The sequence below is a fragment of the Erpetoichthys calabaricus genome, chromosome 11 (assembly GCF_900747795.2).
Source record: "Erpetoichthys calabaricus chromosome 11, fErpCal1.3, whole genome shotgun sequence".
NCBI classification, from domain to species: domain Eukaryota; kingdom Metazoa; phylum Chordata; class Cladistia; order Polypteriformes; family Polypteridae; genus Erpetoichthys; species Erpetoichthys calabaricus.
This window is the reverse complement of record NC_041404.2, coordinates 102,477,399-102,502,291: the sequence shown is the minus strand read 5'-3', so window position 1 is coordinate 102,502,291 and position 24,893 is coordinate 102,477,399. Positions and strand designations below refer to the sequence as shown.

Genomic DNA, 24,893 nt, shown 5'->3' with positions numbered 1-24,893 from the left:
AATGTGTTTTTGTTATATATAGGATTGCATATTCAGTTATGTGAGAAATTGATTTTTTTTTCTTGCTATTCTATCACATAGCTCTGAATAAATGATTGTAATATCTAGGGAAACACAAGTTACTGGCATAAATCTCTTCAGTTACTTTACAGTGGCTGAAAAGCTACTGAGAGTCTCCCTGATGAGTCTTCACCTTACAAAGTCATCATTTGAGAGGTGGTTTTCACTGTGTTCAATAATACATGCAATGCCTTCAGACTTTTCTTTACGCCTCTCTCCTCGTGTGCATAATTTACTAATAAATACAAGTAGTGGATCATGGTTATCATTGTACTAACCAAATAACCTTTAGGGAAAGCGTAGAAGAAGAATTAATTTTATTAAAGGTCTAATCAGAACTTCAGTTGATGTTGGGTCAAGTCAAGTTACTTTATTCTTTATAACACCCTTTTCACTGTGTGCAGTCTCAAAATGTTTGACAAGTCCACAGCTAAAAGTTTACAAATTACAAAATGAAGGCACATACAAATTCAAATAAGTTAAGCACAGAGTAAGCAAAGTAGTGCTAAAATATAAGCATGTATATGTCCTTTGATATTATTGTTGAGATATGGCCTGTTAACAATGTATCCCTGGAGAAAATACAGTTGAATGCAACTGACTTTTGTACTTGTGATTAATTCTGAACACATTTACAGACTTTGTTATAGAACACTTAAGCAACAAAAGCATTGATAGAATTGTTTTTGCTAATTTCTCCTAATAAATTATCCATTTCTTTTTAACTTAAGGTCTTGTAATGAACAAAATTTATTACAGGTGAAAGAGTCATGATAGAATTTGACTTGATTTTTACATCAAAACAATCTGTCTACATTCACAATTACTTTAGGGATGTAAGGATATATCACTGTCTTGACAGTTTTTTTAGTCACTATTATGTCTCTCTTACTGCTGTCTGTTACATAGCGCTTACTACAATTTGTGAGTGTAAAATACAATTTATTACAGGAAGTGTTGATATACTGTAACAAAGGTAAAGATAAATGGGATAATGGAATAATAAGAAGAAATATGTCCTCACCCCTAGTTTAATTTTGGTTACATGGTAAGTGGATGCATCCATTGACTTTTTAAACTGCTTAGTCCAGTGGTTCTTCAAGTCAGTCTTGGGGACCCCATGTGGCAACAGGTTTTTGTTCCATCCAGTTTCATAATTAATGAGTCATTTTATCTCTATTTGATCTCATCTCAAAGCTGGTCTTTTTTCTCTTCTCTCATTCTGCATTCAGAAAAGCAAAATGTTCTTTGGAGTTTGCTATTTTAATATCCTAAAAATGACTATTAACATTGAGCACAGTGAACACCAAGGTAAACAGCACTGAATGTGAAAAAATGCATCTCGTGCAGCAACAGAAGCAGTAATGTGCTATTTAGTAAATAATAACTGTTCATTTGGAAAAGCATAAGAAAAACATGAATGTGATGACACTCTTAACAACCAAGTTTTCAAAAAAAAAAAAAACACTAAACTGTACGTGTAACATAAATTCTTGCTTGGTACATTCTAATAAAAATTTACCAAGCTTAGTTTTTATTTAAATTCTACATTGTCCACAAAACATAGAAACTGGGAAATAACGGCTTGCTAATTAAACTAGGAGTCCAATAAGAAACAGAAGATGGTTGGAACAAAATCCAGCAGGCACATGGCTGTTACCAGAACTGAGTTTCAGAACATTTGGCTTAGTCTAATACAGGGTAAACACTAAAAAAAAAAAATCATAAATTAATTTTGTCAAAGTCATGCACACCCTATCACACCAGTTTAAAGATGTTAATTAACTTAACATTCACAATTACTTTAGGGATATAAGGACATAAGCTGCATAGCCTGTCAGAACTTAATATGTGCACTATAATAGTTTATATGAGCAGTTAGATTGTGATTACTACTTATGTCCTCCTTATACTAAAATATGCAAATGTTTTTATCGCCAACAACACTGCATTAAAGACTGGAGGTATGTTATGCAATCTACTAATAATACAAGTTTCTCTGCTACTTTCTCATTTTGCATAATGTCCTCATTAACATTATTTTTGTAATTTTTATGATGTTTTTCCATCCATTCAATCATTTGCTGAATCCACTTAATTATATATTTTCCCTCAATGAAGATTGTCTCTTGATATTTTTCTAGAATGACTGCAGACTTCAAAATTATTTAATTTCAAAGATATATTTTTAAAATGTTTTTATAAATGCTCACATAAAAGGTTGTATTCAGACAAACAATTTACAGAGTGACATAGACTCAAATGAGAATATACTGTATTAACTTTTTGTCAGGAAGATTTATTATGCATTTCTCTCTGTCTGTTGGAAACAACTTTTAAAAGATCAACTCAGTCAAGTATAATAGAACAGGCACTATTTACAGTAAGTACTTTGAAACGGACTAAATTCAATCATGTAAAGATGGCGTCATTTTGAGAAGGCAGATTAAAATGCTGTTAAATGTTTTAATGATAATTCTTGAATAATCATTATACATCTTGAATGTGCACATTTTAAATGCATTTACACTATGCATTTTATATTAGAAAGACAAGCAAAACGTTTCAGAAATGGTTATCATTCAACCATTTTGGAGACGGGATTAATATATTATGGTCAGATAGGTCATTTGGTTTAACACCTAGCATGTTCAATTGTTTAGATTTTGGGAATTAATGATTGCATTTATTGTTGGACAGGAAAGATGTATAGGGTGACTTCCTCAGCTTTCTAAAATGTAATGGTCATCATAAAATGACTCAATGTGGTTAGCTAGTAAATGTAGTGTATATTTCAACCTCATGTTTGTAAAATATGTGGTTTTGAATGCAGATGGTATGGAGAACAGGATAAAAAAGATGCACATGCATGAAAAGAGTAGGATGAGAATTCAGGGTTGACACATATGATCATGCTTAGGATTTCCTCCTAAAATGCACTTCTATTATGCCTTAAAAATTGTACCCACCTAGAAGCAGGATAGTTTAATAGCTCTCAGATAAGCAAGTTTTCCTTGCTGTACTGCTTTGCCAACTTGGTGCTTTTTCATTTTACTGGAGATTTAGCTTGAAAATATTTAAGTAAAAGTGATAAGCTCACTTTATTTTGTAAAGCCTTTACTTTTACATCAGCCTTGAACAATGGAACATGTTTTTTCTGTACATACGTGTCATTGTTTTTCACGTGTCTTTTTTGTCTTAATCAACAATATAAAAGCAACCTTTATCCTGTGTAAAAATAACCCTCTGCTATATGTTTCAGACTCCAAACAAAATGGTGATGCTGCAAATGCTGCCCTGGCAAATGAGGACTGTCCCACCATTGACCAGGCTTTGTCTCCAGAGGAGAAATCTCCTATTACTCCTGGAGGGGGCAGTGGTCGGGAGCGTTATGCTCATGATAGGGCCTGTTTCCTGCTGAGTACTGGTGAATATAGGCCTCCAGATGGCAACATCCGTAAAGGTAGGAGATCACAGTATCTCAGGGTACCTGGAACAGACATACAATCAACGTAGAATGAGACATGTTCGCAATTGAACAACAATATAATCAACAAAGAATAAGAAATTTCCATGTACAGAAGATGTACAGTTTATTAGGTTATTCAGAAATGTTGTAGAAACAACTAATTCCTTGCATATTATTTTTCAAATGACTTTTTACTTGTACAACCTAGTATAGTTAAGAATATATCCAATTGCTTCCTATGATGTGAATGATTTTATGGATGGGATGGAGATAAAAAATTAACAGGTGCCTTCTTTGCAGGTAAAGTACTTTAAACATACTGGAAATAAGTTCGATATTTTTGCTTAGTTCGTTCCAGTCCATCAAATCAATTCAATCCATTTAACATGTCCTAGAAGAATTATTCTCTGCACCTCCACCAATTTATGCTGTGAAGAAAAAAAAACAGTAAATATCACCTCAATAAAATATTTTCCAAACTTGTAAAAATGTTCAGTTATGCTTTTAGTTTAATTCTAAATATTGCTTTTAATGTATTTTACTAAAAGTAAGAAAACCCTGACAGAGCTCACAGTTTTTATCCCTCTGTCATTTATATTGCTGCTGCTGCTGCTAATGTGCCTGAAGGTACCACTCTCATTTTCATTAATCTCTAATTTTCATGTCACCCTGCTCACCCAATCCTCCAAATCCTAACACTCTCATTGTCACCCTCTACTTTTTATCCTTCTTTTTCTACCTACCTTTTTGCTTTTCCTATTTTCTCTTCTTTGTCATTTGTCCCATGCCTATACACATGCCTTAGAAGATGGCATTCTCTGCCCTGATCCTCCCCTACCAAAGGAATGGGTTAAACAAGATGGTGGACTGATGCATGACCTCAATGCGAATTCTGCAGCAGCATGGATTGAGCAGTGAGCGGCGAGGTAAATTAATGACAGAGAGAGCAATGTGTGTGTGTGTGTGTGTTTGTTAAAAGAAAGAAAGAAAGAAAGAAAGAAAGAAAGAAAGAAAGAAAGAAAGAAAGAAAGAAAGAAAGAAAGAAAGAAAGAAAGAAAGAAAGAAAGAAAGAAAGAAAGAAAGCTGAATGGAGCACATCACCACCTAACCATGATATATGTGGAGTGGTGGAGTTTGTGTTTACTCCCATGATGTTATTGTGGCATTCTACTTATATCTTTGTCATGATCGCTAACATTACAAGGTTGAAACTGACAAAGAAAGAAAGAAAGATATGACTCTAGTATCTCTAAATGCATTTAAGTAAATCTGCTTTTATTGTGCTTGTCTCTCTCTGTTGTCTGTCTGCCTCTGTGTCAGTCTCTCTGCCAATCTTTTAATTGTGATATTAGAGTATTTGCATGGTGATTTTTTAAATGTGAAATGACATTCCTTATACATCATTTTTGCTTCTGCATGGTTTTAGGCAAGACCCTTGAGATAGTTATCAGGGTGATTTGTAGTTGGGTAAGTTAAACAGTAAAGTATGAATGGTTCAATGCTATTGTGTTATAGAGGTGTATATCATACAAATAACAGAATGGAAAAAATTAGTTACAAAAAATCCCTGTGGACCATTTTTCATTTATTAGACACACCATTACATGCCATACCAGCCTAATTCTCAAATCCCCTATCCCTTCTTTCTAGGTTTTTTCTGGAGTCCATGCCTTTTTCAAAATTAACATAACCTCCATATAATCATTGCCATTAATTATAATAATAATAATACATTTTATTTATATAGCACCTTTCCCATGCTCAAGGCACTTACAGAATATAATAAAGAACGGCAGGGTATACAGTATATAGCATTGTACAAACCAGATAAATAAATAAAGAAGATTAAGACAGTTTCAGAACACATCTGTTCTCTTATGTGTTTCATTTAGCTATCTATGCTAAAAAGAATATTTTTTTCCTTGCCCATTTTTCTTGTGGTATCTTATGTTTGATTATTATTAAGAAATTTACATTTAGCTGCATCTTTTGTGCGGTTCAATAAGAAATATAATTTTGTGCAGTTTTAGTAACAAAAATGTGGCTGTACCTTTATGAAAAACTCTGGACCTGTACAAAATCCATTAAGAGACACATTAAACTTTTCCAATGTGACCAAAATCTAAATAAAATGCATTGTCAGCAGAATTATTCCTGGAGCTACAGTATAACCTTTGCTGGTACAATTATGAGAAGAATCAATTTGATAGCTGACTGATCAGTTACATTGACTTCTATGACTGCAGGCTTACATTTTTTTTTTATTGTTATGTATGAAATTCATGTGTATGTTCATGGTTTATGCATTCAGAGTTATGTGCAAGTGCAAGCATATAAATAAATAAGAAATCATTCTTTATCTGTTTTTGTTTATATATGTGTAAGTATATGTATGTATCTGTATATGTGTGTGTGTGTGTGTGTGTGTGTGTGTGTGTGTGCGTGTGTGTGTACGTGTGTGTGCGTGTGTGTGTGTGTGTATATGTATATATATAAACACACACAGAGTATACGTATACAGTATATGCATACATGTATGGGCACATATAATGTCCGTCTCTCAAGTAACATATATATAATTTTTGTGAATGCACATTGCATTATTACTGTGTATCATGTGTCCTACAAATATTGACCAGAGTGCAAATATGCAAGTGATTAAAATCTATAGTTATGTTAATGAGAAACTCTTAATTGGAACTATAAAACCTGAGTGTGCCCAGAGATGGCTATCCTCCTATCCAGGGTGGGTTCCAGCTTTAAGTTCAAAATTGCTGGGTTAGACTCCACCCCCATACCTGTGAAATGGATAAACAGTATTGAAAACAGAAAGATTTATGAATAGATAAATCTTAACAGTAGAGAGGTACAGAGAAAAGTAACCAAGAGTTGTTAGATTACTTAGGTAAATGTTTAATATCTGGTAAATATGTTTTTATTTTACTATAATTATAGTTAATAGGATACCTTATATTACACAAATGAATTTTAAATACTTTCCATAACTGATACAGTATTTTTCTTTGCCCTCTGTCAGTTACAGATACTTGGGTCATAAATATGTGATTTCTATTAATGAAGCTTGATCTCAAAATGACATGGAAATACTCGAACTATAATAATTTTTAACTGTATGAATAAAGCAAAAAAGGTAGAAAATAGATATTTTGATCAACAGAAGTGTCAACAGAAGTACCACTTAATATAATCTGTACATTGTCCTTGCCTCTGTTGATTCTTGCAAGTTACAAGTTTTGTTTTCATTCATAAGTTGTTTGCACTCTAATGTCAATATTTGCTGTTTCCCTCATCCTCAATTAAATTAACATGCATCTTCCATCCCCCTTCACTGTAGGATCCTTGCAGAGTCCCCGTAGTATTACGAAAGTATGACACAGGTGGGTATAATTTCTGAGGTGCTGGCTGCACGCTGGGAAGTAAGCAGAGCTACCACTGAAAGAATTGATGTCACAGTTAAAAGTGACGAATATACCAATCAAAAACTAGAAGGAAAAAACGTTGCCAAAACAATAGAAACACATGAAAATTGATTCAGGTTTCAGACATTATCCCTTTCAACTCTTCTTTACTTGAAGAAAAAACAAAATTTACTTCCTTGATTATAAATAAAGTGTATTTTTAGGTGAAGCTGTGTTTAGCAGTCCCTTTAATTCTTTCTGTCTCTCCTTAATTGACTTGTGAATTCTGGTCGGTTCTAAATGGAACCATCTAATGTGAACAATTCTTTGATATTCTCCTTCCATTACATCAGGACGGTCAAGGTTTGTCACTGAAATTCATTCACAGAATGGTGCAATGATACAGAGTGTGTTGAAAGTTATAGAAATGAAGAATTTTCAGTTTTTGATGATGAACTTAAAAATATACAAATTAAGTAATTGATCATATACATAAATATTTGGCAAAAAGGTAAATAAAACATCATGCCATATTATAATTGCTGGTTACACTATATTATTCAATCAAATAGGTTTGAGGATCTTTGCATGACTGAAAAATATTAATGGAAAATTGTTACTTGAAAGCTGAGTTACAAGGTGTCAAAAAAGAGTAAAGCAATGTCTTAACAGACTTTTTTTCTTTCTGGCAGCCTCACAAAACTACAGAGCATGGTACTCTTGTCACATTGAGATTTATCTCCTGTAGTAGTTCAATTTCATGAAGAGACTTTATTCAGTGTGCTGCAGTGCAGATCCAACAATACAATCATGCACCTCTGCAATGCAGAGCTCCTCTTTCTTAATAAGAGTCTTCCAAAATGAGTTAGGTTGCAGTTTTATACCTGTGCATGGCCTTTGCACCAAAGAGAAAAACCTCACATGCAGTGCAGAACTCTAAAGCATAGAAATACCTCCTTTCCCTGTTTAGTGAGTAAATTTCTTCCTGAAAAGCTTCTTGAATATTATGTACAATCTAGCACCTCAGAAATTCATGCAACCATAATAATCCATGCGTTTCTATACGGTACAAATATGTATGCATGTTTATTCTCCATTGTAGAAAATAGTTTGTTGTTAGTTACAACCAATAACACCCTTTCCACTGGTGAGCTAAAGATCAGTGTTTTTGTTTATGTTGATAGCAATGGAGAGTTTGCGTACCAAACAAAATTACCCACCTTCGACCCTCATTGTTAAAGTTAACAGATTTATCTCTGAAAATTCTCTCCAATAACAGAGTAAAAACTACATACACCCTAGAAACTGTCCTCACTAGCTCTGCAGAAATGTGTCAAAAAGAATTAAAGATATTTTATAGAGATATGCTAGTGCAATGCCAAAATGTATACTAAATATAATGTTGGGAAAATCAATGATCTGAAGAGTTAAATCCCTGTGAATTATCTCATGTCAGTGCAATGGTGAACGTATATCTGAATAACCTTAACCCTAACCCATTTCAGTGAACAGTTGTGTCTCTGTGAACCCCTTCTTGTTGCCTGATGCAATGCCTGTTGATTGGCTGCATGATAGTGCATGTGAATGTAAGAGAGTTGCAAGAAGTTAGACATTTTTTTTAAACTGAAAACTTTTCACAGATACAAAGTGTATTCCATGAAAAGTATCTATATTTCTTAGCTCTTGAAACACTCTGTATTCTGCCTGCTTGCACTCTCTACTTAAAGCTTACCTTGCATGCAGACATGTGTCCTAATATATAACACGTTTTGGGGAAATTAGCTGAATTTAGCAGATTATAGTAAGAACGAAATTCAAGAATAATATTTTAGAGGCAGAGTGTTTAGCCACCCAAAAATTATTTGTAGTAAATGGCACCTGGAGAAGAGCAGCTGACTAACAACTTTCAAGTTATTGTGACAGGACACAGATATCAGCACTATGAGAGGAGAGTGGTGGCCGAGAGAGACTTTAAGTTACTTGTTTGTGCCTCAGAACGTGTTACAGTTATTGGAGAAGAAAATGTAAATGTTCTGTCTCTGTCATGCATAACTGTTCAACATTCCCAACAGTCAATAAGTTGACATTCATGTATTCATTTAAAACATAAGAATTTTGGTTTAGGATCTGAAGAAGTACAGATAATGTGTAAATCTTGCAAATAAGCTGCTTGCTTCAGTTTACAAATCTTCTTACAGCTTTAAAATATTAGAAACATACTCTGAATGCTGTGTGTACTTTATGTTCTTCCTCAACCTGTGTGAGATAATTTCTTGCAAAGTCTTCTTGGTTCACTTTCCTGATATTATTTCAACCCAACACTCTACTACAGTCCCTGATGGCCTCATTTTAACATATTTTTTAACATTATTGCCAGATGCAATGGGATTCATCTTTGCCAGTATTAATATGAGGTACACTGTAAGCTACTGATGTAGTCATGCAGCCTATTTTTGTCCTATGAGTGATTAATCCCCAAACAAAAATGTATTTATGTGAACACTTCAGGATGATGTGTTTTTATGTGTTATACTGCATCCCACTATTTACGTAGGTGGTTTGCAGATTTGCACAATTTGACATATTCTAATATTAGAACAATGTCAACATTTACGAGGGGCTTTCACGTCGCCCTTATAGTGAATATAAAAATCACACATACCGTAGTTTAAAAAAAGAGTTTGTTACAGGTTTCCTTGTCTTTCTCTTGTGGCAAATGGTGTGGTTATTTTACAATTTGTGTAGGGTGTATACTTCTTGCTATTTGTGATTTAGGCATAAGATGATCTAATGCCTGGAATAACTTTGGCAAGGATCTTTGGCAATTTTGGGCAAGGATCAAATTCTTAAATTACCATACTGCCTGGTATTAGGATTTTTACCTAAACAGAGTGAGAATTACAACACAGTGAAAGCCCATTAGCTGAAGAAGGGTATTTTGTGTTGTTTACAAAGCATTTAAAATTGGAGGTTTGTACTTAGCATGTAATGCCTTTATAAAAATGCATGAAACCTAAGCACAAATACTTGGAGCTGAGCCAAAATTAAAGAAACATATAGAGTAAACTATCACTATTCTTATTCAAAGATTATACATATATAATAACATGAGATTTGTGAGCCTTCTGGTATTAATATTAACCCATAATGTGACAGGTCATTTTAATACAAGCGGAGGTAATTTGAATTGGCAGAGTCATTTAAAAATAAAGCTGATAAATGAGGATGCTATTTTTGTATTTGCTTGAAGTTGCTAGAAACCTCTAGAAACCAAAATTCAGCAACGGAATGTGCCAAACTTCTCAAAGTACCATGTTGCTTTTCCTTTGGAAGAAACCTTCAGCAGTTACTGTCTTGGACTGAACTGCATCTCAATAATAAATTATTTTACTTTGCAGAAAATGGTTAACAAGACATTCAGACATAATTGGAGTAATCAATGTTAACACTGAATTTAAAAGAAAAGCTATGAGTTTTTTCAGCCCTGATAGGAAATATAATAATTGTTAAAAATGTACAATGATTTCTGATAATCATTTAGCCAGTTATCGGAATATGCCCAATTTTGATTTTCAGAAAGAGTTAAATTAATGTTTTCTTTTAGTCTTTCAGTCTTCTTTTAGAGAAATATCCTTTTTGACCTAAGGAACTGTTTAGCCTTCACCATTTAATTTAATAATACCTCTCCTTTCCAAATTAATTTTTTTCCATTGGTAGATGCAAAAATGGACGAGAGGCAAAGTAAACTCAGTTTAATTCAGTGATACTGCATTTCTGGTCTCAAAGCAGGTGACAAAGCAGTTAAAGACACACATCAACTTATCAAACATTAGAGTGGGAATTTCATATTACCTGGAACCATAAACAATAAAAGCCGACTTGGCGTATTAATTTCATAGATGTTGAACACAGATTAGTGAAATCACTTGGAAAAGATGGAACATAGTTTAAACAGGAGAAGGCTGAACTGCATTATTTTTTTCAAATATTAAAACATGCACTGTAAACATTGTAGTAATATGGCATATCTGTAAAAAGAGCATTAAACATTTGCATAGTGCAAAAGACACATTTTCTTAAGGTCCTCTGCTACCCCTGCTCTATTACTGGATGAAATGATGTAACTGAAAAGTAATTTAAGGATTCCCATAAGTAAGAAAGGACTTCTGAATAGGGAATGTCATTATCTTGCTAAGTTTTTAATACTGCACAGACAAAGAATTTTGGGCTCCTTAAGTTTTGAAACATTAAAGCCTTTAGAGCATGGAACAAAAGAACATATCCCTAGAAGTATAGCTGAACAAAAAAACAAAAACAGATATTAACAGCCTTAAATTCCTCATGAAAGCCATATATATTTGCTGTATGGCCACAGCCATTTGGTGCACCTAATGTCATTATGAGGTTAAAATAAAATTGTAGCATGAAGTTGTTGTGCACCCCCAGAAGATCCATTAGGCAGTTTCTCTTGCACACTATGATGACAGAAGTCAAGTTAAACCTAGTCAGCCTCCAAATCATTTGAACTTGATGTCTATCATCAATAAGATATTATCAATTAAGCATCATGTACTCACATGTTTATTATGAGTTAAATAGATGTTTGAACAATGATAACCAACTATACAATAGTTTATTTGGAATAAGAGATAGCTCTTGGAAAATTTAAGATAGATTAAAAGGGACAGAAAATAGTACAGGGATGAGCACAAGTAAATTCATATGGGCAAAGAAAAATTAATATTGATAAACAAAGGCGCACAAAAAGAGAAAGCACAGGTATTGGAAGCAGGCTGCTAGGCACTTTTGAATTACAAAAGTGTTTCTAGCTGGATAAAATTACACATGTTGTGCATTTCGTAGTGACAAATTGTGTCTGTCACTGTATAGTAGTATATCCAGAAGAGAATAGTTATTTCCAAATAAAACTAGTTTGTCCCACTCCTTTATTAAAGGGGTTCTGTTTAGTAACATATTTTTATTTGCCACCCAGGTACAAACTGATTAATCACATAGAATTTTATATAACCATTTGTAGTTTCCAAAACAACTGAGAAAAATATTGCACGGTAAGCAAATTTATTAATTTTTTCTAAACCAGTTCTCTCTGTCTAATTTAGTATAATTCTCTCTGAGCCATTTCACACAGTTTATGGTATGTAGGGCTAGGAGCTTGAACTAAGCAGCACAATCAAAAATATCTCATTCTATTGTAAGGTCAAGTTAGGACCATTGTTTACTATGGAATGATTCTCACTTCTGAGGAATGTAAAATGAAGCAAACAGCTAAACAATCTTTAAAAAATAAATTAAAAATACAATTAAAGCAAGTTAGTCATGTTTTTTCAAACTCATGATGTTCATTTTTTCTTTTTTGTCTGTCTTTTTTTCAAACATCATCGACAACAACTGCCAACCTGCCTGCCTGTCTGCCTGCCTGTCTATTTGCCTGCTGACCCCTAACCCCACCCCCTCTACAGTAGGGGGCTACGAAAAATCTCGAAGTCTGAACAATATTTCTGGTATGAGCAGTAACGTCATGCGCCTGTCACCCGTCACCAACCCTCCTTTCAAACCCTATGAATCGCCAGGACCCTTGAGGCGCTGCCGATCTCCAATTCCATCAATACTGTAGCATTATGACCAGCTGAGCATGTATGTCAATGTGCTAAAATCATCTGGCAAAAATAGACCCAGTGCCACCGATTCTAAAAGATGTCACTCTGAGAGTAAAGACTCTCCTCATGCCCCACTTCATCAGTCCCTTGCTTCCTCTACAGATCTTCATGTCAGCAGAAGTGTCTTGCTTCAGGGTTTGAACATTGGAATTGGGTGATGGGAAATGGGGTGGGTTGGATATGGGATATATGGTGCAAGGTGCTCCTGCTGGTACCACTGCAGCTTAAAATTGTCTTCCAATAACAGTTTCTGAACCTAGACAGCAATAGTTTAGGTCTGGTGAAAACAAGGCTTATTATCTATTATGTCATAGTATTAAAAAATAATCCACAGAGTAAGTGTTTGACAAATGGGAAACTTTGAAAAGAGCACCAGGATTAATAACCAATTTATATCAATGTTAACTTCAGCCAAATAAAATCATGGTTCAGAGACTAAAATGAAAATAAAAAATGAACTATTTTACAGAAAGTTTACAAATCAGTTCTCACATAGAGATAATTGCATTCTGAAATGTTTTCATCAGTTCAATGAAGTCACAGATGGATGTAAAACTCGAAGATTCCGACATAGTCTAAGTACTGGGCGTCTTTACATGCAGCACTGGCCGTATTTATTTGTACTGTGAAAAATGGGGACTGGTGCATTACAATGTATTGCTAAATTGTTTTCCCCTGAATAGTTTAAAATGAATGTATTAGGTATTAAAAGTGCTTTTAATGTTTCTTCTGCACCTCTATCGTGAGACTGAATATTACTAAAAGCAATAACAGAATGGAAGATGCATGTTTCAAGAACTGATAAAATATTGGTAAAACATATTAATAGTTCCAGGATTACTTATTAAGATTGTCAAATCAGGGCTTGTCTGATTTAATATATCTTTTTTGTCTTTTTGCTAGCAGTGGTGCCACAGGAAACAGTCTTCTGTTGGTTTACTCTGTTTTTGTTAGGATCCATTCTAAATCTGAATTAGCAAATGCAATCTAACATATCAAGTACAGCATGTATATTATATGGAAGGAACAGAAGAGGGCCTTTTGTATAGGAGGTCCCCAAAAATATGTTGGATGTAACAAATCAGTGTTAAATTATTTTAGAAATGAATGTTATATATGCAAACACCTACATGTATGTGTGTATTAAACACATCAGAGAAACAGTTTATGTAGATTATCTAAATGCATATGTACAAATGTGTTTTAAAACAATACTCTGAAACTTTGCTCTGCAATTAGCGGAAAAGGCAACACAAAGCCATAGTATGAGAAGGTCAATTTCCCATTACTCCTCCATTAACTTTTTATTGTTATATTAATATCTGCATTATAATTTTAAGTAAAATTGTATAGGCTACATTTTTGTACATTCAGAAAAAAATCCATTTACTTAAATTCATCAGTGTACTTCTGGAAGCTTAAAGAAATACACAGATATTAGCCAAGGTGGCTTCAAATTAACCCTTGTTCCATTCAGACTGTACCATTCCATGATTTTTTCCCTGGAATCTGGCCTTACTAGTCACAAAAAAGATAACCCCTTTGATTATATTTGAGTGTAGTGAAATTAGTGAATGACCAGTTTAGATGAAAGAGAGAAAAAAAAAAAGAAAACACTGCAATACAGCAGAAATGTTACTTCTAATTGCTGACAGTGTTAACATTTCTAAATATGCTTGACATTGTTTTGGCAATGGTGTAATTATTTATATATAGGATGAGAAACCTATATTCAGAAATTGTTATTTTAGCATAACATTTAGGGATTACTCTTAGATAAAAATATATATGTGGTCTTTGAGAACATTGAATATATACATATACATACTATATACACAAACTCTCTAAACAAATTAATATGAACACTATATTAATATTCCTTTTGCTCTTAACACAGCCTCAGTTCTTTGTGGCATGGATTCCAGAAGGTGTTGGAAAGATTCCTTTGAGATTGTAGTCCATCTTATCCTGACTGCATCCTGCAATTTCTGCAGATTTGTCAGCTACACATTCATACTGCTAATCTCCTGTTCTACCACATCCCAAAGGTGTTCAATTGAAAACAGATGAGGTGACTGGGAAGGCCGCTGAAAAACACTGAACTCATTGTCATGTTAAAGAAACCAGTCTGAAATAACTTTTGCTTTTTGGCATAGTGCATTATCGAAATTCATCAGACCAGGCCACATTATTCCAGTCTTCAGTTGTACAGTTTTAGTGAGCCTGTGCCCACTGTAGCCTCAGGTTTTTGTTCTTGGCTGGCAGATGTGGAACCCAACATGGTCTTCTGCTGTTGTAGCCCATCCACCTCAATGTTTGACATGTTGTTCATTCTGAGATTCCTTTCTGCACACCATAGTTATACAGAGTGTTCTGTCAGCATGAACCAGTCTGGCAATTCTCCTCTGACCTCTCTCATCAACAAGGTGTTTCCATCCACAGAACTGCTGCACACTGGCTGTTTTTATTCTCCACACCACTCTGCATAAACTCTAGAGACAGTTGTGCATGAAAATCCCAGGGAGTCAAAAGTTGCAAAAATTCTCAAACCACCCTGTCTGGAACAAACAACCATGCCAAACACAAAATTACTGTGATCACATTTTTCCTCATTCTGTTTTGATAACTGCATGGATGAGCACAGGTGTCCTTTACAATTTGCTAAGTGTGTTTATATACACACACACTCACACACACTTAAAATGTGTCTCAAAATAAAGAGAAATTGTTAAGTTTAATTTTAGTACAGAAAATATTGAGTAGATGTAGTAAAGCCTAAATAAGATAAACTGGGATAGGCTTGGGATCAAAGAAACATTCGAAAAAGTCATTTTATTTAATAGAGAGAAAGAAACGATATTCATTCACATTAAAATATGTCTCAAAATAAACAAATTAACATAATTGTTCAGTTTGTTCACCACTGGTTTATATGCACTTTGGGAATTTTCAAATAAGTGAATTGTAAACATTTACTGATGTGTGTCCAACACTTGCTGCATATATCTCCAATTGATTGCCTTAGCTCTCTAAAAAAATATATTTTTGCAATATATTTTCCATGTAACCCCTCAAATAGAATTCAAGTGTATACATTTTTAGAACTTATGAATCCACTTAAAAAAAAATAATATTATGACAAATCACTCACTGTTTGTCTCCTGCCCCCTACAATTCAATAACTTCTCCAGGCCCTTATACAACCACTTACAGTATAAGCAGTAATAAACTATGAATATTGTATATAGACATGGTTTTAAAATATTTAACATATATAAAACTAGAGAGCTTCTGTAAAGAGTTAGTGTCCGCTAAATGTATCCCATATGTTTCCTCTTATTAATTATATAAGTACACATCAAAAATGGCAATATTGTTTTAGTCTAATAATTGTGAATGACACATTACACACTGTATACAAGGGGTGGAGTTTATTCTTAAGAAGCAGCATCAGCTGGTGGCCATGTCCTTTACAAATTAAATTAATTTATGCAGATGTGGTTAAAGAACATATGGAAAAAATCTTGTTTCACCTGCTTATTATATGTCATAATGCACAGTGACAAAACAGTAATTAGTCCATGAGGTCTCTAACACATTATTAAATATTCATTGTTTAAAGGATGAACAAAATAAGCATACATTTAGATAGATCAACAAATGTGAAAACAAAGAAAAATAGAAGATGCTTGAAAACACTTTAATTTTGTTTATTTATTGATTTGCTATTTAATTAATTGTATGACTCCAATAGTTTGCCTTTTATGTTTACAAAAATTATTTTTCTGGCTAGATACAGTATATGCAAGCTGAGACAGTAACTCTGAACTCATTTTGAAACCACTTGAATTATTTTCTTTCCAACTTTAGACCATTTATAATCCTCCTCCTCCTCTTTAACCTCCAAGCATCCCATCATCATTCAAAAAGCATTCCCAGCAGCCATATCATGTATATATAGGAACATACAGTTTTAGTACAAAACAATTACATTTTTTTACTACAAGTAAAATTAACTTAAACTATGTAAGTATAGTAAAAGTATAATAAGAGTAAAATGAAAATAAATTATGTAAATACAATCAAACTGGAGCTGTAGCCGCAAAAAATAAGGTTACTTATTTACAATAATGATCTAGTTTGATTCATTATTCTTGGAAACCGGCCTTCTTAGGGATGCCTAACAAAATGACTAACAATTTTTTGGTTATTTTAGTTTTAATAAATGCATAAAATTTAGTTTTCTAGTAAATCATGCTTATCATTTAGCAGATTTTAAAAAATACAAATATAAGAGAAAAAATTATGTGAAATCGGATGTACATATTTAAGTAATTAAAATTATTGCAACAGAACACATTCTTTCTCTTACTGTGCTGAGAGAATTGAAAGCCCACAAGTCCAAGCACTACTGTTGAAATATAATCTCACAATGATTAGATTCCCAAATGTTTATATGCTGTATGAAAGGTAACAAATGAAAATAAGACAAATAAGTGCAATAATATAGAAATAATGCAGAAGTTATTTTTGAGTAATCAGATAAACATAAACATATTTTGTAAAATCTATGAGGAAATATTTTCATGATTTTCAAAGAGAGCTCTTATTCTTAAGCATTGCACATACTTCGGGGATCCTGAGTGTTTTTCATATTCAAAAACCAGAAAAACTTTATTTCCACCTTCTTGTCCTTATCCAAAGGACAGTTGGAAATATGATAAATATAAAAAAAAACAAAAAAAAAACTCAGGACTTTTTTTTTAACTACAGATGTGTCATTGTTGTTGTTGCCTAGGGTACTGGTTTAAAATCTATGGGGAAGGGGGCTTATGTCTATTGATCTTGTATTCATTTTTTGTGTTTTTTTCATCAGTATGGCCTTTTAACTGGTTTAATGTCTTTCCATGTATTCTTCTTCTTCTTTTTTGGCCTTCATCATCTTCCTCAACTTCAAACTGGATAACATGATAACCTTCAAATGACAATAATGGAAGACTACATACGAACTTAAACATCTGTGTGACAAAGTCTGAAATTATCTATCTATCTATCTATCTATCTATCTATCTATCTATCTATCTATCTATCTATCTATCTATCTATCTATCTATCTATCTATCTATCTATCTATCTATCTATCTATCTATCTATCTCAGCACACAGAGCTAGAATATTTATAAATATAAAAGTAGATGGAGGATAACCTTGTCTTTGGAAACATCCTAGTTTCACACAAAATGGATATTGAAACCCAGCAACCTGTCTATGCATACTGGCATCACACTATAGAAAACTTTATTTGTGTGTTGATACCTTTTGTAGAATAATTATTTGAAAGGATTATCTTACAGTGGAATCTAAAGTGAACATTTGGATATCTTTTTGATCTCTTTCAAATTGATCATCTCACATTTCTTCTACTTCTCCTGTTTCACCTTCTGCATCATCTTCAGTATTCATTTTTGGATTATAAATTACTGACTTTGAACAATGACTACAACAATAAAGTCGTCTAATGCTGAAAAAAGGTGCCGACTTGGACAATTTTTGAAAAAACTGCCAAAAGCTTGGCAAAAACAAACAGATTAAAGTGACATTTAAAATATGGAGCTGGATACTTGACAAATTACGATAAGTGATGGAACCAGGAGTGCAGCTCTGTATTCTTCAACATTTACATTGTAATGCAAAAAATAAATTTAATGAGCAAGATATATAAAAGAGGAAAAGAAATTTTCATAAGATACAAACTAATAAGGAAAAAGACAAAAAAAGAAAGAAAAATATAAGAATGTTGCATTCAAAGGTGTCTTATCTGAACTGCTAATGATTAACTAGGCTCTTGTGAATTTACAACAGGTTGATGGAAGGATAGCTGTTACTGGAATATTTCTAAGGATTGCATTTTCCTAGCCAGCATGACATTTGTTTGCATGAAACAAGAAGAAGAAAACAGAAACTAAAAGAAGAAAATATATTTAATGTTATATGCAAAAAAGAAAAACGAAAGAAAAATCAAACACGTTTTTTTTTCTATTTTCCTTTTGGGATATGATAAATATCAAAGCCAGTTACAACCTCCTGGTGATGTATATTGAAAAACTGAACTGTATTTTAACAAGGAATTTAAAGAAAATATTTAAAGAATATTAATATTCTTATAAATACAAATATCAAAGCATTATCAATTATCAATGCTACTCTCTGTTACTTGGCGCAGGAAGAGAACAATTCAGTCAGAAACTGAAAGCAACATTTATAAGGCAATAGCTAAGAAATCTTCTATAGTACAAAATGACATATGTAGTGATATTCACCTAACCTGAAATATTGCTAAAAATATATTTTTCCCTTTTGTCAGCTTATCATTTTAGGCATTTACCATTCTTTGCAATTGGAATTTGCTTTTTTCGATTACAATACAAACGTTAGTCATAGAGAAAATTCAAATGTGAACATATTAATAAATAAGGAAATTGTTTAGATTCATATAACACATATGCCGGGCTAAAACAATTTTTGCTAGTCAAAAAATGCTTGTATTCCTTTGGAGACATTTTCTTGCATCTTTATCATCCATCCATTTTCCAACCCGCTGAATCCGAACACAGGGTCACGGGGGTCTGCTGGAGCCAATCCCAGCCAACACAGGGCACAAGGCAGGAAACAATCCTGGGCAGGGTGCCAATTATAAAACGTAAAGTGTCTGTGTTGCAGATATGTTCTCTAACTATATATAAACGAAAATGTTTGGGTGAAGCACATGCATTTCAGTGTAATGCATTAAATGTGAAAACATTAAGGAGCTACTTGTTTATCTTTAATATAAATCATGCCATCATCATAGTAAAATGTGCAAAAAGTTTAAAAGAAAATGATTAAACTGGAATGATAGAGAATAACCATTGGCTGTGAATTAATGAAAGAGAATCATCAGTTTGGTAGCTTTTTGGGAAATTGTTGCAGTCAGGACAGACTGAATTGTTCTCTAATTTAAATGTTTATTTCTTGACTGTATCTATTTTTATCTGTTTGCTTTTTAGCAGTCAGTTTTCTCTAGAAGCGCCTGTTCTCATTTGCAGGGTAGTGGAATGAATTAAAATTTCGGTCATATTGACCGCCCTGTCTGATGTTTTAAAATGTCGCACTATAACTGCTATAAATTAATATCTGCTATAGCACGGAATTTTTAAAAATGGATGATAGAAGTAATAACTTTTTTCTTTTTTTGTTTTGGAAGAAAGGTGAACTGTGGTTGGTTGAATCAAAACAGAAAGACGAGAAAGCAAGTAGGGCATTTTCTGGGAGCCTATAGTACACACTCCTTTTCTCACTTCCTGCACTGGGTTGTGGTAATCTGCTGCTGAAAATTAAGAAAATAACATAAATGGAATGAAATCAAAATCTAGCAGTTGCTTTTTCATAAGGAGACACACCATGCTATATTCCACAAATGCAAATTTTACATTAACCAGTAAAGAATGTTTCAGTAGTTCATATTATATACGATATTCTGGTGCAAACAAAGCTTCACTGAATATATAACACCTTCTATATAATCTGATAATCACTGTAGCTGCTTCCAAATTCAGATGTGAATGGTATTCAGTGTCTAATGTTTTAAGAGTACTTAGCTTGTCTTGCCATTTCACTTTTTTAATGGGATCAGTTTTCAAAATATGGGTTTCATGGTGCACTAGTAACAAAGGACATGCACTCTGTTCTGCCTGTGTCTGTCTTTCTCAAACAGTATTTGTTGTGTTCCTGAAATATGTTTGAATTGGAGTAAGTGTGTAATATAAACTCCTATTGTGCTGAAAAGAATGAGAATTTTTGATGATAATGAAGCCATTTTTATTTCCCATTTTATGTCAACATTGTTTGCAAATCAAATTTAAGTGGGAAACAATCCTCTTACCTTTTCACCATATCTTCCTAATTAGTTCCTTTATCAGTTTTATGGGATAAAAGGAATAATTAGGTATATGTGTATAATGATGCTTAGACTATTAGCTACATTTTTAAATACTGATCAGACTTTGGACTGTGACTGCAAAGCTTTGTTCCACATGTAGCTTCTCCCATTGTTTCCACAATTTGCACAAACGTTCCTTTTCACTGCTGTCTGTTTAGGCTTGGTATGTATGTGCCTTAGCACCATCGCCACTTTTAGACTTGGAATATGAATCCTTGGCTAACATTCCTTCCTCTTAACATATGTATTTACATGCATACACTGTATGATTCTTACCCTATATTGTCTAAAATTACAGGAAACATTTTGACTGGATTTCTTTCATTCTCTGGTGCTTTGCTCAGGGCGTATTTAGTGATATTTGAGCACTGTATTTTGGACATTCAATAGAAATGGGCTAACAGCAACACTCCAGGCTACTGTTCTGTGTTTAAGGAGGTGCATTCATTCCATACATCTAAGCTCTTATTTTCTATTACTCTTTGTTAGATTATACCATACTTCTCACACTGCATTTATCATGAAACTTGGACTACAACATAATTAATTGTATGCACCTCATGTGACTGTAGTAAACTATACTTAAAAGACTGAGCATTTGGTGGCTAAGATCATGAATCCCATGCAAAGACTTCCAAGTTTTCAATAGTCTGGATTCAGCAACATAGCAGTTCTCTTTTGTGGCTATGCAGTTTTACATCTGCCTATTTTGCCTCTAGAAGTCTTCCAAAGCTGACAATTTTGTTTGTGATTACTGTGAAACTATTATAAGTGAGATATATTATTTTCATAATTAAAAAGGAATGTTTTCAGTGAACCGTGCTATAAAACTGTCAGACCTAATATCTTTTAGGCTTAAAGTATTCTATTTTAATCCAACATGGCGTGTTGTATTGAATGCACTGACCATGCATGCAAAGAATCTTTGCCTATCATTTTATGCTTAATTTAATTTATTTATTTACTGTGGTAAAAATTAACAAAGTTAAATGACATTCACAATCTAGCCACTGTGAAGTGTTAACTAGGGAAGGTAACATTTAAGCATTACCACCAAATAAGGTGTTCCTAAATGTACTGCTATTGAATTTGGAAACAGGTTCTGAATATCTGACCATATTCATGAAGTAAAAAAATTAATACTTTCCTAAGCAAAAATGTTTAAGAAGTCAGGGAAAATCTCATAGGGTCTGTGAATAGTGAAGTATAAAACTGCAATTGTGATATATATTAGTAAGATACAAGCCAGAAAACAGAACAATTTAGAAACAGTACAATACTACTACCACTACCACCATCTCCTGGACTACTACTGCTAACAACAACAACAAAAGTAATAATCATACATACATGCATACATACATAAAATACAACTAACCAAACATGTTTTTGAGAAACCCTCCTTATAAATGTGGGTATCTATCATCTTAGATACTACTGCTTCTACAGTGCTTGGTTAATTCTAGGAAATCACATAACTGTGACCAGTTTGCTACAGAAATGTAAACTCAGGATTGGTTTCCACAATTTCACCATTATTACAAGTAATTCTAACATATACTAATGCTAACATAAATTTATAAAGTAGATAGGCATTTTTGCAGATTCAAGTAGGTATAAAATCTTACACGTTAGAAACAAAGATTCAAAACCATAATTTCAACCTTTATGAAATTTCTCAGGTAGATTTATTCCAGACATGACTAAGCTGGCCGCCAAGCAATATCATGATTATACAGTAGAGAACAAATTGTTGAGAGAAAATAAAACCACTGGGGAAGCAACATAAAAAATATCAATGCTTCTTAGTCCCATGTAGGATAAAAATTATATTTATTGTGATTTTACTTATATCTTTTAACAGCAGACTATAGCATTTTCTTGCAGGTGCAGCAGATAAATCTTTTTTTAAATAACACCAATGCACTGTAGTTTCTTATACAGTTTAAGCCAAGCTTCATTGATTATAAGACTAATGTTTAGGGAAAAGCAACTTACCTTCCCCACTAATCAAAACATTGCACATTATTTTTTTATCAAGAAGGAAGTTTTTAATAAGTGTATGCTTTTTTTAGAGCATTAAAAAAACCATGACATGAACATTACATTCAGCCCAGGAAGCTTGTTCATCTTATATACCTTGATTGTCCAAGTTAATATCAAGTCAAAATTTCATGTCCCTAAAATCTTGCTCATCAAAACAGTAATTTATTTTATGTGTCTGTTGTTCTTGGCATGAAGAAAAACTTCATAACATTGGTGTGAAGTATGACCTTAACAAGTTTCAAACTAAGTCCCCGTATTCAAGATACAGAATTTATATCAAACTAACAGCTGGGATACATTGTACTAAATCCTTTTATAATTTTAAACCAGTCATTTCCCTTCAATTTCCATTTGTCTAATTAGAAAAAGTTGAACTCCTTCAATCTCTCATCATAGCTCATGCCTCTTAGTCCCAAAATCAGCCTAGTCACTTTCCTCTTATTTTTCTCTAGCGCTGCTGTGTCATTTTTGTGAAATGGGGATCAAAACCAAACACACTAATCCAGGTGAGGCCTTGTTAGTGCATTGTGTAGCCTAACTTTAACCTCACTGGACTTGTACTCCATACTTCATAATAAATAACGTAAAAGTCTATTAGGTTTCTTGATTACTTCTGAACACTGTCTGGAAGCACATAGTGAGTGATGGGTCCAATATAACTTCTATGTCCTTCTCGTAAGATGTACTTTCAACTTTCAGAGGCCCCCAATTTTTATTCAAATCTGTTTTTTTTACTTCTTAGAAGTAGTTCTCTACACTTACTTACATTACATTTCATCTGCCACAAATCTGCTCAAGCCAATATGCTGTCCAGGTCCCTCTGTAATGATTCAATGGATTCTAGATTATCTGCAAATCCTTCTGGCTTGGTATTATATGTAAACTCAACCAGCTTGTTATATTTAATCCTATGCAAATCATAATAGTGGTGGACCTAGCATTGACCCCTGTGGGACACCACTCTTAACTTCACCCTATTCTGATAAGATCCCTTGTGCCTTCACCCTCTGCTTCCGATGTTTTAGCTAATTTTGCACCCATCTATACACTGCACCCTGAACTCATATCACTTTTAGTTTATTGCCCAACCTTTCATGTGGAATCAAGATAAATAATATCATATACACTACTCTGATTGTATCCCTTTTTTTGCTCCCTCATAGAATCCCAGTATGTTGGTAAAATATAACCACCCTCATGTTGACTGTTTAGTAAAACTTGCCATGTGTTGCTCAGTCTTATCTTTAAGAATCCCTTGCATTAGTTTATCTGTGATGCACGATAAGCTTACTGGCCACAGTTACTTGAATCTGCCTGATCATATTTTTTAAATGATGGGGTAATATTTGATATGTTGCAGTCCTTTACAATTTCCCAATGCACAGTGATTTCCTAAAAATATGTGTCAAGGGTTCATGTATGTACTTGCTAACTTCCTTAAGCACTCAAGGATAAATATTATGTGGTCCTGGTGATTTATTTGATTTCAACCTATTTAGTCTAAGCACTATTTCTCCCCCTACAATTTTCAAATCATTCAGTACGTCCTTAGTAGCCACTGTAACCACTGGGAGGTTATCTGTTTCCTCAAATGTGAAGACCTCAGAAAAATGTAAATTTAGAACATCTGCTATATCACTGTATATTTTAATTCCCTTTACTATTCCTGATACACTTCACCTCCTCCTGAAAGAATCTCTCTGGGTCATATTTTCCCTTATCTGCAATATTCCTCTCTAACCTCTGTTTAGCTTCCCTTGTATCCTTCTTAATAGTTTCCCTTATACTCTCATATGCCCTATGTTTAGTACTTAAGTTACTACTCTTAAAAACCTTATACAGTTGTTATTTTTCCTTTGTAACTTCATTTTTAGCTCCTCTTTTATCCGTCTCAGAGTTTTCATTAATTTCTTAGTTCTTCAAAGTTTTTTGGATGAACTTGTCCTGCATTATATGTAAAACACTTTTAAACCTACCTCACATCTTCTTCTATCTCCACACTTCAATGTGTATGCCAATTTATCTTATTTAGGCTTTGCCACATCTGCTAAAAGTTTGCCCTTCTAAAATCAAATCAAACTTTTTGTTTTAGAATATGCATTCTGCCCAAGCATTGTGAAATCTATTATATTATGATCACTAGATTCTAATTATTCAATCACCTTTACCCCTTTAATTCTATCCTGACTACTACAGAGTACTAAATCAAGACAGACCTATACCCTCATTGGTTCTTAGACATG

At 33.4% G+C, this 24,893-nt stretch overlaps 1 protein-coding gene and 1 long non-coding RNA gene across 7 annotated transcripts in view; one reads left to right on the top strand and one right to left on the bottom strand.

Moving 5' to 3' along the window:
* LOC114661355 (potassium voltage-gated channel subfamily C member 1-like) overlaps nucleotides 1–19,205 on the top strand; it is a 227,438-nt gene extending 208,233 nt beyond the window's left edge. The window contains exons 4-7 of one of the 5 annotated variants that reach the window (XR_007936194.1): nucleotides 3,323–3,523; nucleotides 4,335–4,455; nucleotides 6,885–6,927; nucleotides 12,429–12,477. Coding sequence is in view for 4 of the 5 variants with exons in the window: in XM_051933542.1 (XP_051789502.1) it covers nucleotides 3,323–3,523; nucleotides 12,429–12,583 (356 nt within the window). In the remaining variant the exon portion in view is untranslated. Of the gene's footprint in view, nucleotides 1–3,322; nucleotides 3,524–4,334; nucleotides 4,456–6,884; nucleotides 6,928–12,428; nucleotides 13,173–17,623 lie in introns of those variants that run through there. The other 4 variants (XM_051933543.1, XM_051933544.1, XM_051933545.1 and 1 more) reach the window with 4 other exon arrangements.
* LOC127529583 (uncharacterized) overlaps nucleotides 1–24,893 on the bottom strand; it is a 369,736-nt gene that overhangs the window by 316,270 nt on the left and 28,573 nt on the right. The window lies entirely within an intron of this gene.